Below are 16,581 nucleotides of genomic sequence, written 5' to 3' on the forward strand. Positions count from 1 at the left end.
GCTGTGTGTGGCTGGGGGTGCCCTGGAGCTGCGTGAGTGGGCAGCAGTCTGTGGTCTCCACCTGGCCCTGCCTCATATTTACCTGTTTCCAAAGCAGAGACAAATAAACAGGGAGCTCTCCCTCTTGCTTCTCGGATGCCCCGGAGGTGGGGTCGTGGTCCGGATCTCCCTGTGGTGGCAGAGACCCAGTTATGGGGGCCAGCAGACCTGGGACAAAACCCCACGTCCTCTGAGAGGGGATACAGGCCACGCAGCCAGCTCTCACCCATCCACAGGTTCACCCCCCAGTTTCTCACAGTGACCTGAGGCTGAAGCCAGGAGCTGGGAGCCCCCTCCAGGCTGCCCATGGCCGGGGAAGGAGCCCTCATGCTGCCTCCGGGTCCTGAACCAGCAGGCAGCTGGGGCTGGGAGCTGGACTGCGGCTCCCCGCCGTGTGTCTCAGGCACCCGGGGAGAGGCATCTGTCTCCAGCTGTGTGGGGTGATGGGGAGCATGGCCTCTTGCTCAGCTGAGTGGTCGGGCTCCTCCCAGGGTCCTGTTGGTGTCCTGGATGCGAACGTTCCCCCTAGGGCCCCTCAGCCTCCCTGGCCCCTCCTTGTACATGCCGGTGGGAGTTCCCAGTCCTGTGACAGCAGAAATGCCTCCTGTTCCCAGCTGTGCCCACCGCCACCCCCAGGGTTAAGTGGTTGGGTCACAGATTGACGAGGAGTGGACACGTTAGGTTCAGTGGCCTCTGCTTGCTCTGTCTGGGCTTGGAGATCCAAGTGGTTCCTTTTAATTGTCTAAAAGCCTGTGGTCACACATGCTTACTGAGTGCCAGTGGCCATATGCGTGGGCCTGAGGTGGTCAGGTGCCTGTCTGCAGGGGGCTTGGCATCCAGCAGTCAGGGGCGAGCAAGGGAGGGAGCGAGTGACTCATGTCAGGATGGGAAGCCTGGAGAGGAGCCAGGGCGAGTGCTGGGCCTGCTCTCCGGAAACAGGGCTGTGCAGGGCAGTGAGGCTGGCCGGGCAGGGTCCCTCTCAGAGGAGCTGGGGGATCTGCCGCAGTGTTGTCAGTGTTGGGCAGACTGCTGAGAAGTCGTCTGGCAGCTCAGCGGGTAAGGCAGCGCAGTGGGAGGGGAGGCCCACTGGGCAGGGGCTTTCTGCTCTAGCAGGGGCTCTGGGTTGGCGCTGGTGTGCTGGGAGCCAGGGCGCTGCCAGCTCCAGGCGCGAGGAATCGGGACGGGGTGCTGTTGGGGGTTCCTGGCCAGGGATGTGTGCAGGGGCTCTGCTCCACCCTGGGGAGCGTGGGTGGGTCCGGGTCCGGGTAGGGCTCGTGGCAGTCCCGGGAAGAAGCTTTCTTTTCCACTAGTAATATTTTGTGTGCATGTGTCTGTAATAGAATGCGTTGACAGGACGCACCGTTTCTAAAGGTGCTAACGTGAAGGACTGAAGGACGGAAGAGCCTGCTGGCACAGTGCGTTGTTCCCAGCTCTTCCCTCAGGCCGGCGTTAGCTCTGGAGATCAACCAGTCCAAAGGGAAATTTTTCGGATAGAGTGATTCAGCTTTGAGGCTTCCTTTCCTGTGTTTATCTACTCAGATAACCCAGGTTGTTGCCCCAGCGAAACCTGATTGTTTCAAGCAGAAGTGGAGCAGTTACCCCGTCAGCCTTGGCAAGCTCTCTGACCTGTCTCGGTTTCCTCATCAGCTTCATGCGCTTATTGGGAGAGTTACACGAAGCAAACGAGCTCGCCGAGTGCAGCACACACTGCTGCCGCCTGCCAGCTCAGGAAGACAGCGACCTTTAACACGGAATCATCGTGTGTTAGTGGGTAGAACCTTCGTTCTCTGCTGCCCATGCATCCATCCACTTGGGCCTGGGGACGGACTCCCCCGCACCTGCTGCTGGCGTAGGCCAGGAGGGCAGTCGCAGTGGGCAGGTGCTGCCCCTGGGGGTGTAAGCTGACTGACAGACACAAAACTGCAGGCCCGTTCAGTCCTCGACGGAGGGCACCTGGAGTTGTCATAGTGAGTGGGTACCGGGCGTCGGCCATAGCCAGGAATGTCGGATATGGCAGGCTTCCTGGAGGAAGTGTGGAGGAAGTGTCTTTGTGGATCCGAAGGATGGGTTACAGTGTCCAGAAGGAAGGGCAGCATGGGCCTGTGTTCTGCTGGGGGCAGTGCGGGGCTGTAGCGCCAGACAGCACCTGACACGGAGCCAGGAAAGAGGCGAGGCGCTGGGAGCCACACCGAGATGTTTTCTGAGCCCAGAGGACGAGAAGCCAGTGGAGTTGTGGCTTGCTGGATGATGAGGAAGGACGACAGACCTTCCTGTTTCCAGATTACCCTTTGGGAGCGATGGCCCCTGCACTGTGGGAGGTGGGTGCAGGAGAGCCAGCATGGCTGCGGGTGAGCTGACAAGGCTGCCACAGCAGTCCAGGCCGGAGCCCTTGGTCGCTCGGACCAAGGTGAAGGCAGGAGGAGCGGAGTGGAGTGGGAGGGCAGGCTCCATGGCTGCTTTGGGGAGGCTGTTGGCAAGCCTGCTGGGCGGGTTTGCTTGGGCGGCAAGGGGCAAGGAGCCGCGCTACAGGCCTCTGGGGTCCGGTTTGTAGTTTGCAGAGGTTCGTGCTGGACGAGGGCCTGCTTGGCAGAGGGAGGACGGCAGGTCCCAGAGTGGGTGGAGGGCTGGTGGGGGAGAGCCGGATGGATCGGGCTGCACGGGGGAAAGCTTGCTCCAGTTCTAACCCGCTCTTTGGGGCTGGCGCCTTGCGGCTGCTCTCTGTATCCTGGGACAGTGAGGCTCTAGGAGTGAGGACAGAGTCCTTGCCGTGTGTCAGCCATGTGCTGGTAGCTGGGAGGTTGGGAAGCTTTGGGAACCCTTTGTTGGGCAAAGGACTCGCCTCTCCTGCCTTCACCCCCTTCCTGGCTCTGTGCCCTGCCGCTGGCTGTTGAAGTAGCTTGGAGGAGAGCGGAGGCTGGAGGCTGGCTGCTGGTGGCTGGCTGCTGGCCGCTGGCATGCGCGCATTAGCTGCACCTGTCTGGATAGTGTCTGTAGGTAATTGACAATTGACTTTGAGCACTGGGAGCTGGAAGCTGACCCTGAGTCACTCCCACTGCCTGCTTTGTTCCTGAGGGGATTGTGCATTTCTGCAGAGGCTGCTTCTCTTTCCCCTTCTGTGAATTTTGGGCAGATCATTCAGGGTGGAACCAGGCTGGTGGGCCACAGTGCTGCCTGCCTACCTGGAGGTGGCTCTGGTTATCTCTCTGCCAGTCCCAAGGAGCTGGTTTCCAAGGCATTAAGCCTAGGGCTTTCTTTCCTGCTGTGGGGCGGAGTGTTTAGTGACCCATAGTAGAGGTGGGATTGGCTGAGAAAATCCTGTGCACAGGAAACTAGCGCCCCCTTGTGCTTCAGTCTGGTCCTCCACCTTGGCTGGTCTTGGTCAGCTGAGTTGGGGAGATGGCCAAAGGGCATAGTACTATCTTCAAGCCTGTTCTGGCTGCTTCACTGTTCCATGAATTCTGTTGTCATGCCTCCCAGAGGCCCATCGTGGACCCTCCCCAGCAGTAAATGAGCCTTGCTCCTGTTGGCTGGGATGTGAACCCAGAAACAACCTCTTCTTGTTTCTCAGGGAATTGGACTCCCGGGGCTAGCTGGGGCAGGCAGCTTACTGTGGGACAGCCTGCGAGCGTTGCTTGAAAACAGACTGTCCTGGGTCTTTTGCCGTCCATTGGGTGGCACTGTGATCTTATTTTTGTTTCTGTTTATCTTTGCAGCCCAGCTCTTCTCCAGGAAGTGAAAATGTGTCCCGAGAGCCGTTGGTAAGTACCCGGACGTTTGGATCCTCCTCTTGTGAAAGCCCCTTGCACTGCAGAGAATCCTGGGATGTGCAGGTGCGTGCGAGCAGTGCCCCTGACCCATCCGGAAGGTGCCGCGTGGACACCACCAGGCTGTGGCTTCTGACTCCTCACTCTGACCTGCATGCCCTCTCCTTAGAGAAGCTTCTGGAACCAGAAGTGCACGCCGGAGATGGTCGTACTCCACTGTGTCACCATTTGGCCGTCGTGAGGGAGATGACAGAGTGCTGGAGTTGAGGCGCCCAGGTGCTCCGTGTGTCCCCGGCATCCATGCTCAGCTGTCCATCGCCTTGCATGGCCGCTCAGGAACAGGCCAGGGAGGGATCTGGACGTGCCTGGTCGCTAACTAGGTTTGTGTAGTCTTGACAATCTCTTAGGCTGTTAGCGAGGAATTGCTTTGGTAGGCGGGGCCACGGTCGCCGCCGGTTCCCTGTATTTCCCTGTATTTTGTATTTGGGGGCCTATTGCAGAACCTTTAGTTCTGCACATAGCAGGTGTGTTTTAGCAGAGTTTAGCCTTGGGTTCACCTTCCGAAGTTACTTTCTCTGAGCAGCAACAGCAAGCTGAGGCGCATTGTCCTTCTGGCCCTTGTGGGGGCCCGGCTGCTGTGGGCCAGCCTGAATGAGGCAGGGGGGAGCTGGAGGAGGGCTGAGGGCACACCTCGCAGGGAGCAGGGTTGCGGCTGGGCCATCCATGTCTGCCGTGAGAGGCCCCCCCCCCCCCCCCCCCCGGCCTCCTTGCGTTCTGTTCGTCTTGGCCAGGCTCTTAATGGAGGAGATGGCCACAGCCGTGCCTCGGACCAGGAGCTGGGTGCCTCCCATGGGCTCCCGTGGGCTCCCGTGGGCTCCCGTGGACCCTGCCCTTCCGGCGGAGGCTGTGGTTGGTTTTCCACCAAAGCCCGGATTGAGCCCCGGAGTCCAGTCCTTTCTTCCCTCTGTGCTTTCCCCAGTCTCTCCATGAACGCTGACTGATGGCCCACCCATCTTTGGGGCGTGGTGGGTGAGCTCATGGGAGCCCAGCACTTGGTGGGCTCCCTGGTCTCTGGCCTCTTTGCTCAGCTAACATGTTCGTCCACTGCTTTTTTCCTGTGTGCAGTGCATCTGATGTTGGTTGGCTGGTTGTATTTTTATTTTTATTTTTATTTCTGGGAGGCCCTAAGCAGTCTTCAAACCCTGGTGGCCTGTGATTGTCCAGAGTTCAGACTCATTCTCTCCAGGCCAACTCTACAATTACCTTATATTTAATTAATATTTTTCTCTTCTTTACGTACTTGCTGCATAATTGCTCAGAGAAAAGAAAACACATAGCAGCAATTTATATATATATAAAAAAACCACAATAATTAAAAAAAAAACCCTGAAATAAACTCCCATCTCATTTGGGCTGATCCTGTGAGTTGGGTAATTAGGGCCCTATTAAAAGATAGGCCCTTTCTCCTTCCCCTCTTTTTTTTTTATTAATTTTTTTATATTAAACTCCCACAGTCTCTCAGTCATGCCCTTATTGCTTTTGGCCAACCATTTGCCGCAGCCTGATTAAATGAGGACACCGCCGAGTTGTATGGTCTTGTGCGAACCCCTTCTTGCTCCCGGGAATGGCTGTGAGGGTGTCTGGCGTGCTGGGGCTCTGTGGGCAGGTGGTGGTGAAGGGATGTGGCAGCCCACGGAGATCCGTGAGCGCCCCCCATGCCCGTCGCCCGCCCGCCGGCTGTGGTCCTGGGGTAGTTTGCGGAGGCACTCGGTGCTCCCCCTGCTCCGTCCACAGGAGGGCGCTGTCGGCTGCGTGTGCCTGCCTCTCCCCCGGGGACCAGTGGAGGGCTCAGGTTGAACCTTGCTTGTGGTTGAGACAAACACGTCTGAATTGGGGGAGCCGAGGGGGCCTTTGTGCGCCTGAAGCAGGTAGCAGGCAAGGCCTGGTTGCACTTGGCTGTGGCCAGCAGCTGTCTACGGTCTGGGGCAGTTTACTGGCTGCCAACTTGGAGCACTTCTGTGGAGGGTGGGGGGCTTAGGGCTTTTGCTTTTTTTTTTTACCGGGCTGAAGCCAAGACTGAAGGAATAAAGGAGACCAGTGGCTTCGGGGGAGGTATCCTCCCAAGCTGTGCTGGGTTTTGTTTTGAACTGAGTGTATATTTTCTATAATGTCTTAATGGAAGCTATATTGAAACAGCTAAGTCTCTGGCTGCTGAAGGTTAAAAAAATTTTTACCTTATTCTTTATTCCAGAACTAGACATTTAAAAAAAATATTTGTTTATTTTATTGGAAAGGCAGGTGTACAGAGAGGAGGAGAGACAGAGAGGAAGATCTTCCATCAGATGATTCATTCCCCAAGTGAGCGCAACGAGTGGAGCTGTGCTGATCTAAAGCCAGGAGCCAGGAACTTCCTCCAGGTCTCCCACTTGGGTTCAGGGTCCCAAGGCTTTGGGCCGTCCTCGACTGCTTTCCCAGGCCACAAGCAGGGAGCTGGATGGGAAGTGGAGCAGCCGGATATAAACTGGTGCCCATATGGGATCCTGGTACATGCAAGACAAGGATTTAGCCTCTAGGCTATTGTGGTTGGCCCAAAAGTCCATTAATACCTTGATAAAATTCAGGGAGCTGGTTCTGGGACCCTCTCTTGCAGTGCCTGTGCCTGGTGCCGGCCTCCCGACGACCCCAGCAGGCCCTCCTGGCGCAGTGTCCCCATGGCTGCATCGCCGGCGCCTGTGCTTCCAGTGCACCTGCTGGTCAGTGTGGCTAGGTGGTCCTCATTGCTTTCCTGCCCAAACCCTTTTGAAGGACAACATTCACGTGCTTGGTGCATTTCTGTGTGTGTGTAAAGATGCAGGTGGCAAATCACATTCCCAAGGCTTCCAAAAAATCCACGGAAAATGGAATTGAAAGAATAATTTGATGCAAAAATTTAAATCGATGCAAAGGTTTTCATAAAATAGTCTAATATTAGCTATTGGAGTGAGGGGCGGAACAGAGAGAAAGAGATGAGAGACAGAGACAAAGAGATCGCCCATCTGCTGCTTCGCTGCCCAGATGCTGGGCTGGGCCAGGCCACAGGCCAGACGGGGTGGGTGTCCGCTGGGGAGCAGGAGCCCAGCCCTGTGAGCCTCCCCGGCCGCAGCGGCAGCAGGAAGCTGGGCTGGACGTGCAGCATCTGGGACTCGGAGAGCTGAGGCGCTGCGACATGGGACAGGCAGCCACGACGCATAGTGCCTGCTCCATTAGTAACTTCGTAAGGGCCCTGGGATGTGTGTATTTCAGAGTTGTGTGTTTTTTTTAACATCACAATAAATCCCATTTATCCCATTTTCTAAAAGACTTTTCTTTTTTTAATTGAGAGATATACAGAGGGGAGAAGAAACAGAGAGGAAGATCCTCTGTCCACTGGTTCACTTCCCAAGTAGCCGCAATGACTGGAGCTGAGCCAGTCTGAAGCCAGGAGCCAGGAGCCTCTTCCAGGTCTCCCATGCGGTGCAGACTCCCAAGGCTTGGGCTATCCTCGACTGCTTTTCCCAGGCCACAGGCAGGTAGCTGGAAGGGAAGCAGCGCTGCCAGGATTAGAACCAGTGCCCATATGGAATCCTGGCACGTGCAAGGCAAGAACTTTACCTGCTAGGCTACTGTGCCGGGCCCATTTCCTATGGACTTTAATGAAGCGTTCTTATAAGCAAGTATTTGTAAGATTCAAAACATTTTGTGAGGAAATTAAATTGATTTTGATTTTTTCCATTTAGACCTTTCAGGAAACACATTTTTTTTCCCCAGAAAAAACAAATATATACATGGGAAACCCAATTTTCAAGTAATCATCTAAATTCGGATGCTTCAACTGTTGTTAGCGACATATACCTTGGGGTACTTCCCCTCTCCAACTGATAGAAACCTGGAACCCCAAATCAGGCGTGGACAGCTGGACAGCAGGAGGAGCGTGGGGGGGGGACGTGGGGGGAGCATTGGGGGAGACTGGGGTGGGAGTGTAGGGGGAGCATGGGAGGAGCCTGGGGGGGTCCTGGGAGGAGTCTGGGGGGGTCCTGGGAGGAGTCTGGGGGCACGTGGGAGGAGTCTGGGAGGAGCCTGGGGGGGTCCTCGGAGGAGTCTGGGGGGCACGTGGGAGGAGCCTGGGGGGAGCCTGGGAGGAGCCTGAGGGGAGCCTGGGGGCACGTGGGAGGAGCCTGGGGGAGTCTGGGGGGCACGTGGGAGGAGCCTGGGAGGAGCCTGGGGGCGCGTGGGAGGAGCCTGGGGGGAGCCTGGGGGAGTCTGGGGGAGCCTGGGGGAGTTGGGGGGTCCTGGGGGTCCTGGGGCGGGCAAGCTGTGCCGTGGATGGAGTTGTCGAGGCCTGCGCGTGTTTCTGGTGGCTGGGCTCCCTGGCCACTCGGGATTTGAAGGCCCCGCCTCGTCCCACTCTCCTTTGCCATACACCGGGGCGGGTTAGTGAAGAGGTGAGGCGGTGCCCTTGAAGTTGTTTCCTCTTTCAGGTAAATGAAGAGGTTGTTTTTCAGTTTTAAGATATCCTTTTACAAATAATTATTAGATGAATCGAAACTCTTAGGAGTGATAATTAAAGAAATGGAATTTGAAATAATTATTCACCTTTGTTTATACTCGGGTTCCTGGCGTTCACAGCAATACTCTACGTTTGCTGTGATCCCTGTAATCACAGACCCTGCTGGTCGGGACCAAGCAGCGCCCTGATTTTGCCTGTGTGGGAACCGCGGACTGAGCCCTCCTGGGCCGTTCTTGGGGCCACACGGTGATTGAGGAAGCTGGGTCTTTAATCTTGTCGCCAGCATCATTCCTTCCAAAGGAAGAGTTGCGTCCCCCGCTCCTCCCCGCGCGGTGTTGATTGGCGAGTCCCTGTGGGCGTCCTGCTGGTTCTGCACAGCTCTTACTGGGCAGAGGCACGCTCTTAGTTTGAGAGACTTTCCCAGTGCAGGTGTCTTTGGAGTGTGACAACAGGATAGCTAGCTATTCCACATCCCGCGCGAGCTCAGGACGCCCAAGGACCACGTGCGCCCTGGCTGATTTCTCTTCTTCTTCTTTTTTTTTTTTTTTTAAGATTTATTTCTTTTTATTAGAAAGGCAAATTTCCAGAGAGAGGGAGAGATAGAAAGATCTTCTATTTGCTGGTTCACTCTGCAAATGGCTGGGGCAGAGCTGATTTGGAGCCAGGAGCCAGGAGCCTCCTCTGGGTGTACCATGTGGATCAGAGTCCCAAGGATCACGACCGTCCTGCGCTGTCCCCTCAGACCAGCAGCAGAGAGCTGGATGGGGAGTGGAGCAGCCAGGACACGAACCACTGCCCATATGGGATGCTGGCGCTTGCACGTAGGGGACTGGCCTGTGCAGCCACCACATCAGCCCCGGTAATGAAATCGTTTGGCCCGTTGTCGATGCACGCAGGCTGATTTTGCCTTGAAAAGCACGGTCTTGTAGTGGACCCCCTGTGTGCTGTGAGAAGCCGCAGGAAAGCGGAGTGGTTACTTGGCACAAGGGCTTGCTCACTGCCCTCCTCCCGCCAAGCTCTCCTTTCTTTTACGGTCTGTAGTTATAGCCAAGATTTATGCCTGTTGCTCCACAAATCTTCGCTTTGCCATTGTGAGTTTGTCTAAGCGGTCTCGAGATGGGGCCGACACTGAGTGATTCTCGAGGTAAATCTATCCCGGGGCCCTCCCTGACAGCTGGAGGCTGAGAGCAGGTAACACATGGCCCCAGAGGGGCAGCTGCGGGAAATGACCTGCCCAGCAGACATGCTGCCACTGCTGTGGCCTCGTCAGTGACCCTGGCACAGCTTTCCTGTGTGTGGGCACCATGTCCCTGCGAGGTGCCCCCAGTCGGCTGGTGCTTCCTGAACCGGGAGGTCAGCTGCGAGGCCTTGTTTTTGACAGGGCCTCCGCAAGACGGTCTTTGGGGACAGGACCACTTTTCCTGCCTTGTGCTAGCAAGGAGCTGCTCCCAGAATCAAGCCTGCAGGAGGGTTCTTTGTAGAACTGGTTTAGTTTTTGCACACCCTGGGCCTGGGTTTCCCTGGGAAGCGGAGTGGACGATCTGTACAGTGCCCTGCTCGGCCCCCGCCTGTCTCCGTCATGCGCTTCCTGTCTCCTGTGCACGTCCTAGCGTTGGCTTGAATCCCTCGTGAGATGAAGTGGAAGTATACACATATATGTATTTGTATTTTAAACTTTATTTGTAAAAGATTTATTTGTTTGAAAGGCAGAATTTCAAAGAGAGAAAGAGAGACAGAAGTGAGATCACGCATCTGTTCTTTCACTCCCCTAATCCCATAATTGACCAAGTCTGGACTGGACCAAAGCCAGGAGCCAGGATTTTCTTCCTGGTCTCTCACACGGGTGCAGGGTCCCAAGGCTTTGGGCTTTGGGCACTGCTTTCCCAGGCCACAGGCAGGGAGCCGAATGGGAATTGGAGCAGCCAGGACACGAATCAGCATACCTCTCGGATGCTGGTGCCACAGATGGTGGCTTTACCCGCTATGCCACAAGCCGGCCCCTGACACACTCCTGAAGCAGCTTGTCATTTGAGCAGGAATCTACCCGCCAGACCCAGAGCCTCTCAGGCCTGTCCCTCCAGAGGTCCTTGTGCTCTTCCGAAACCTTTGTGCACCGATTGTGTTTGCTATTGAATCAGTCTTAATGTAAACAGATAAAATACAAATGTGAAGAGGGGATTCTGCAGATACAATGTGTCCTGTAGAGACCAATGTGAAGGTGGGTTTTATGAAAAACCAGTTACATGGTACATGGCGCTCGCCGGCAGGAGTGCTGTCGGGGGAGGGTGAGAGAGCCGGTCACGCAAATCGGAAAGGGTTCGGGACTTCCTTGCTCTGCCAGTGTCTTTCAGCTTCTCCCTTGGGCCGTGCGTTCTGGGTGGGGTTTCTGCAGAAAGAAGGCTGGGAACTTCAGGCTGTGGCCCGCACTCAAAGAAAAGGCCTTGGCTGCACATCAGAAGGCTAAGCAGATGACTGTACCTTTATAGGGTTTCGGTGAACGGACCGTGTTTAAGGTATGCAGAGCAGGCCCCATTTTTAAAGATCTTCTGCCGTAACTGATTTTTTGATTAACTGAACAATTGCTAGCGCCAAGCACGTGAGGCAGGAGGGTCGCTTCCGTCTCACACCGGCCCGTTTGCGTCTCGTTCTGGGGCCCGTGAGGCTGCTCTCCACCTCCCATGACAGTGGAAGCAGTGGAAGCCAGGCCCGTGGGATTCCTGTGGCTCGGGGTTGGCTGAGTCCATCAGAGCGGGCGGGCAGGCCTGGGTTGCCCGTGGGCCTCTGGTGCGAGGCACGTCCTGGTGAGTGCTGGGGCTGCGTGTGGGGCGGCAGAAAGCTCCAGCCTTGCCCGCTCATCTGCGCTTTCCCTCGCGAGCTCATGCCATGGAGTGCTCGCCCTGGTTGGAGTCTTTTGTATGCATCTTGGCTGTTGAAAGGGCACCTATTAATTTATCACAGGAGATGTGTGCCTTCTCAGGCTTGGAGGAGGCGTCTGCACCCTGCACCTCACTAATGACAGGTTAGAGACTCCACAAGAGATAATAGGATCTTTTCATCTGCTGCCGTAGTGGTGCCATGTTCCCGGTGGCTTCTAGGGGGCAGCAGCCGCTTATCTGTCTGTGTGCCGCCTGCCGAGCCAAGGCTGGGGAGTTGGGCAATTTGCTCTTGGCTTTCGCCATGGAAGTGGTGCTGAATGGGTCTCCGGGGACTGCCCTGCAGTCTGCATAAGGAAATACAGTCACCAGGATCTTTCACTTCCTTCTCTCCTCCCCCTTGATCCGTGTCCCTGTCAACAGCCACAAATTCCTCATTGTCGGAGTTACAGCAGCAAAGTTCACCTGCTTTGAAGATAAGAGAATAGAGACGTCTTTAAGAAAGTAAAATCTTGTCACATCTGCCTCGTTGCCAGCCACTCGATAGCCCGCTCTAAGGATGTTAGAAGCTTTGAAACTTTCTCTCCTGGGCAGGTGGGCGTCTTTAGTGGTTAGGAAACACCGCCGTCTCACCGTTGATTACCCGTCTGGTGGTTGACACTCCCCCCTAGCCAATCCAGGCTTCTAAAGGCTTCCCCTCAGTTCCAAACGACTTATTTCAGAAGCACCTTGAGGTGAACTTCGATTTGCCAGTGTTTCAGCTTTTGGGGTCCCAGGCTACATAGAGGGCCCCCTGTGCCTTGACAGGTGTGGGTAGCTACCTGCCTTCTCCCTTCGCCCCCATTTCTTCCTGGTCCAGTACAGCTTTCCGCCTGGGTGTCTGAAACAGGTGAGGAAAAGAGAGGTCTCTTGCAGGCAGAACCTGATGTTTACAGTCCACACAGATATGCAAATTGGCCACCACATGGCAGCTGTGGGAGCTTTATATAGGATCAGCCAAGAATTCTGGGTCCTGACCAGGCCCATGAGGAAGCTCGGGGACCTGTGGCTACTTTGTATCACCTGGGGGATCCCAGGGGCCCGGGAAGGCAGGAGTTTGTTCCCAGCTCCAAAGCAGAGCTGTTTGTTGGCAGCCGAAGGCTTGCCTCTTTGCTCTCCTCTTCCCTCCCCTCCTCACTTCTCCTCTCTCCTGTGCTCTCCCCTCCCCTCCTCTCCCCTTTCCTCCCCTCCTCTCCCCTCCTCTCCCCTCCCCTTTCCTCCCCTCCTCTCCCCTCCTCTCCCCTCCTCTTCCCTCCCCTCCTCTCCCCTCCCCTCCCCTCCCCTCCTCTCCCCTCCTCTCCTGTCCTCTCTCCCATACCCTCTGTTGCCTCTGAAACATGACAGTTAATAGACTCTGTTACCGAACAGGAGGAGTGACTAGAGATGGCGGAGAGTCATCTGACAGTGCAGTGGCTTATGACTTCTGCTTAGCATCATCATTAATGTTGGGATTTTGAAGATTTCTGCTGGTCTCCAGAGCCCCATTTATAAAAAGGCGTCTTATTTCCCCCTTTGCAGTATCCCAGAGTCCCCTGTTTCCAGTGCGATCTGGACCTGCAGCCTGCGTGCCCTGGTGGCTCTCCGCCTCCTCTGTCTCTGCCGTGACCTCACCAGCTGTCAGGTGGGGCATCCCCCGCTGGCTAGCCACAGTGCCGGGCGCTGGAGGAAGGCTGTGGTGTTTGTTTTTGCAGTTCCTGGATTCGGTTTAATGTACAATTGATTTTTTAAAATGTATTTAATCATTTTTTTCTTGCCTCATAAGGATTAACCTGCACAAACCTCATTTTATCCTAAATGTGGCTTTGGGAGGAAGGGAGAGAGAATTGAGTTTCCCTAGCTTATTTCAGTCTTTCACTGTTTATTTTCCGAATGGCTTTTCCTGCTGAAGCGGCTCCGTAAAGTGCTATGTGTTTTTGTGGCTGTAACTCACTTTGCCCTGGTCTCTGTTGCTTCCCTGTGTCTGCGAGCTAAGTACAGGGGGCTTAGCACTAACTGGCAACTCTGTCACACTCGTCAATTAGGGATGAGAACCAGGGCAGCCTGGCTGGGGCTTGCGGTTGGCACGGGCTGCCCACCTAGCATGTGCAAGTGACCGGTTCGTGTTAGCCACAGAGTTGGAGCCCACTGGGCTGGTCCTGTCCTCATGGTGTGCCTCAGCTCACCTCATTGCTTCACACTGACTGGATTTATTCCTGCAGGTGGCACAGTGTGAGTTCATGCCTCCTTGTCTGTACGTGCAGTATGACCGGGTGGAGGTTTTCCCAGTTGAGCATCCTGTGTGCATGTCACCTTGAACCCCTCCTGGGGCATTGTTCCGCCTTGTGTGCCAGCGGGGAGGGAGAGCGTCCCGCAGCGCTGCCAGCCTTCCAGGCACTGCTCGGGCACCACTTCTAGAAGCCGAGGCGGTCTTCGGTCCTGTCTGCGTGTCTAAACAGGATGCGTTTTGTGGACGTTTGCTTCCTGGGCACTTGACTAAGCACTCTTTGGGATGGGCGTGTCCTGTATCGCTTAGCTCCCAGCCAAAGGGAGACACAGCACGCATTTGCGGAGGGAGCGTAGGAGGGTGCTGCTTCCGCAGGACGGGGCTTAGGGCTGCATGGCTGCGGCTTGCTTGCTGCTAGGGCCTTAGGGTGCAGCGTCCCCGTCGGGACGCACACACGCTGGTGTGCAGCAAATCGTTGCCACACAGGCGACATAAAGAGGGCATTTTATGAAAGGGAACATCAGAGGAAACATTACAGTGGAGACCTTTATAGCCTCTTCCATTATTATGGCTTAAATCTTGACAGTCTTTATTTGCAGCGACACTGGGACCAGTAAAAACAGTCCTCACTCCCACCTCCTAGTTCTTTCCCCCGCTCCTGCCCTGGGCTGGGGGCACTGGCGGGCAGTGTGCAGCGTGTACCACAGAGCTGCTCTGGTTGTCTGAGAGTCCCTTGCACTCGAGTTGGAGACCAGGTGACTCGCCGTCTGTTTTACTGCAAGTGTCGTTTCACACCATGTCCCAAAGGCCTTAAACTGGATGTCAAACCAAGGTTTTTCTTTCTGTTGTATTTGTTGCCTCTTCGTGATCCCTCACCTCTTCTTCAGTGCTTCTCTCCTTTGCCTTTCAGAGCTGTTTTCTCTTTCGTTCCCCTCTCTCTGTCCCTCCCTTCCTTCCTGCTCCCTCTTCCCTGTCTTTGATGATGATAATGAAATCTGTAGTTGAAGTACTTTTGCCAACATCATGGTGCATTCTCTCTAGGGCTAATGCTATCTGATTGAGAGTGTATATCCTGAAATTTTTATGTACGGTTTAGAAGCGAAAATGTCTGTGCATATCATAATTTATAAAATACTCATTGAGCTCAGCTCTGGAGGCTGATTGCCAAGTCACATCAGAACAGTTATGACAGTAACGCTTTTCTTTCCTTTTCTTTCTTTCTAAGATTTATTTGTATTTATTTGAAAGGAGGAGAGACTGAGAAATCTCTCATTAATTGGTTCACTCCCCAAGTGGATACAACATTCAGGGCCCATTCAGGCTAAAACCAGGAGCCCGGATTTCCTTCGGTGTCTCCCAGTTGGATGGCAGGGCCCCAAGGACTTGGGCCATCTTCTGCTTTCCCAGGCACATTAGCTGGGAGTACGGGTGGAAGTGGAGCGCTTGGGACCAGTGCTCTGATGTAGATGCCAGTGATATAAGCAGCGGATCACTTTTAAAAATAATTTCATTAATTTTCGTTTTATTTGAGCATGGGGTGGGAGACGGGGAAGGAGAAGAATGAATCTTCCATTCTCTTATTCATTCTCCAAATGTCAAAAAGGCTGGGGCTGGGACCAGGCTGCAGCTAGGAGGGACCAGAAACTCAGTCCTTATTTCCCATAGAGTGACAGAACCCATGTACTTGGGTTATTCTCTGCCGCCCCCCTGGCTTGCCCTCCTGCCCTGCCCCATGCCCCCCTGCCCTGCCCCATGCCCCCTGCCCCCCTGCCCTGCCCCATGCCCCCTGCCCCCCTACCTGCCCCAGCCCTCACTTGGAGTACACAGGAGCAGGAAGGTAGGATGGAGAGTAGAGCTGTGAGTTGGACCCGGGGCCTTTAGTATGGGAGTCAGGAATCCCAAGTTTGCCCACAATGGCAAACATATATCCCATTTTTATTTTAGATTTTACAAAATATTGAGTGCTCCCCAAGTCTCTTTCTCTGTAAGATTTATATGTTTTAATTGAAATAGCATGAGCGAGCAAGCAAGCCAGCTGCTAGTTTACTCTCCAAATGTCTGCAGTGGCTAGAGTGGAGCTGATCCGAAGCTGGGGGGAGGGGCAGAAGCTTCTTCTGGGTCTCCCATGTGGGTGCAGGGGCCCACGACCTTGGTCCATCCTCCTCTCCTGCCTTCCTAGGCCATTAGCAGGGAACTGGATCAGAAGTGAAGCAGCTGAGACTCGAACCAGAGCCCAGTTATGCTGCTGCTGCAGGAGGATTAGCTGGCCAAGCGACAGCTCCAGCCCCTCCCAGGCATGTCTTACCTTTAGTAAGACCATGTCTTCCTTTAGTAAATGGCCGCCAGGGTCACAAGAAGGCTCAGAATGTTAGAACTTCCTGGAAAAATCCTGTTTGGACTGTGGCTGCTCTGACTGCCAGGACTGCTGGTCTGTTCTGACAGGCCTCACGGCTGTGTCTGGATGGGAGAGGATCTTGGTCTGTCCGCCTTCTCCGTGCTCAGGCTTATGCTGGGCAGGGTCTTGGGACTCAGGGCCCTGAGTTCTCCGCCCAGATCTGCAAGAATCTTTCTTCCTCATGCCTGTCACCTGACTGATGACAGCAGCATCATTGGGGGTTAAACACCTGGCCAGGATTTACCTGGAGGATGGCAGACAGATTGTCGGATGTTAATGAAGGTGGGGTGGGTCCCTGATGTGTGGCTCCTGGGGAGCAGAATGAAATCCCAGCATCCCTTCGGGAATGCTGGTTGGAAACCCGGGCTGGTGTCAGTGGTTATATTACACATTTGTCACATCCCCAAATCCAACCGAACTAATTTTAGAAGTAGTTAGTTATAATGAAAAAGAACAGTAGCTTCGGAGACATGGGAGCTTATTTGAATCAGACGCTCTGGTCTTTCTCTCCTTTTCTAAACGGCCTTTGGTCTGTTTGGTCAGAGTAAGTGAGCCCCTGAATTCTATTTCAATACAACTTGCATTTTTAAAATACAAATTTATTTATTTTGGTTAAATATGTATTTATTTACTTGAAAAGTAGCATTACAAAGAGAGGGAAAAAGTGATTGCTCTTCCATCACTCGCTTGCTGCCCAAGCACCTTCCGTGACAGACTGGGCCGGGTGGGAGCTCAGGAGCTTC

At 54.7% G+C, this 16,581-nt stretch overlaps 1 protein-coding gene across 1 annotated transcript in view; it reads left to right on the plus strand.

Annotated features, from left to right (window-relative positions):
• PEX14 (peroxisomal biogenesis factor 14) overlaps positions 1–16,581 on the plus strand; it is a 143,898-nt gene that overhangs the window by 17,517 nt on the left and 109,800 nt on the right. The window contains exon 2 of the mRNA XM_040987898.1: positions 3,753–3,797. Coding sequence (XP_040843832.1) covers positions 3,753–3,797 — 45 coding nt within the window. The remainder of the gene's footprint in view (positions 1–3,752; positions 3,798–16,581) is intronic.

The sequence above is a fragment of the Ochotona curzoniae genome, unplaced genomic scaffold (assembly GCF_017591425.1).
Source record: "Ochotona curzoniae isolate NIBS_2020 unplaced genomic scaffold, NIBS_Ocur_1.0 contig_4792, whole genome shotgun sequence".
Taxonomy (NCBI): domain Eukaryota; kingdom Metazoa; phylum Chordata; class Mammalia; order Lagomorpha; family Ochotonidae; genus Ochotona; species Ochotona curzoniae.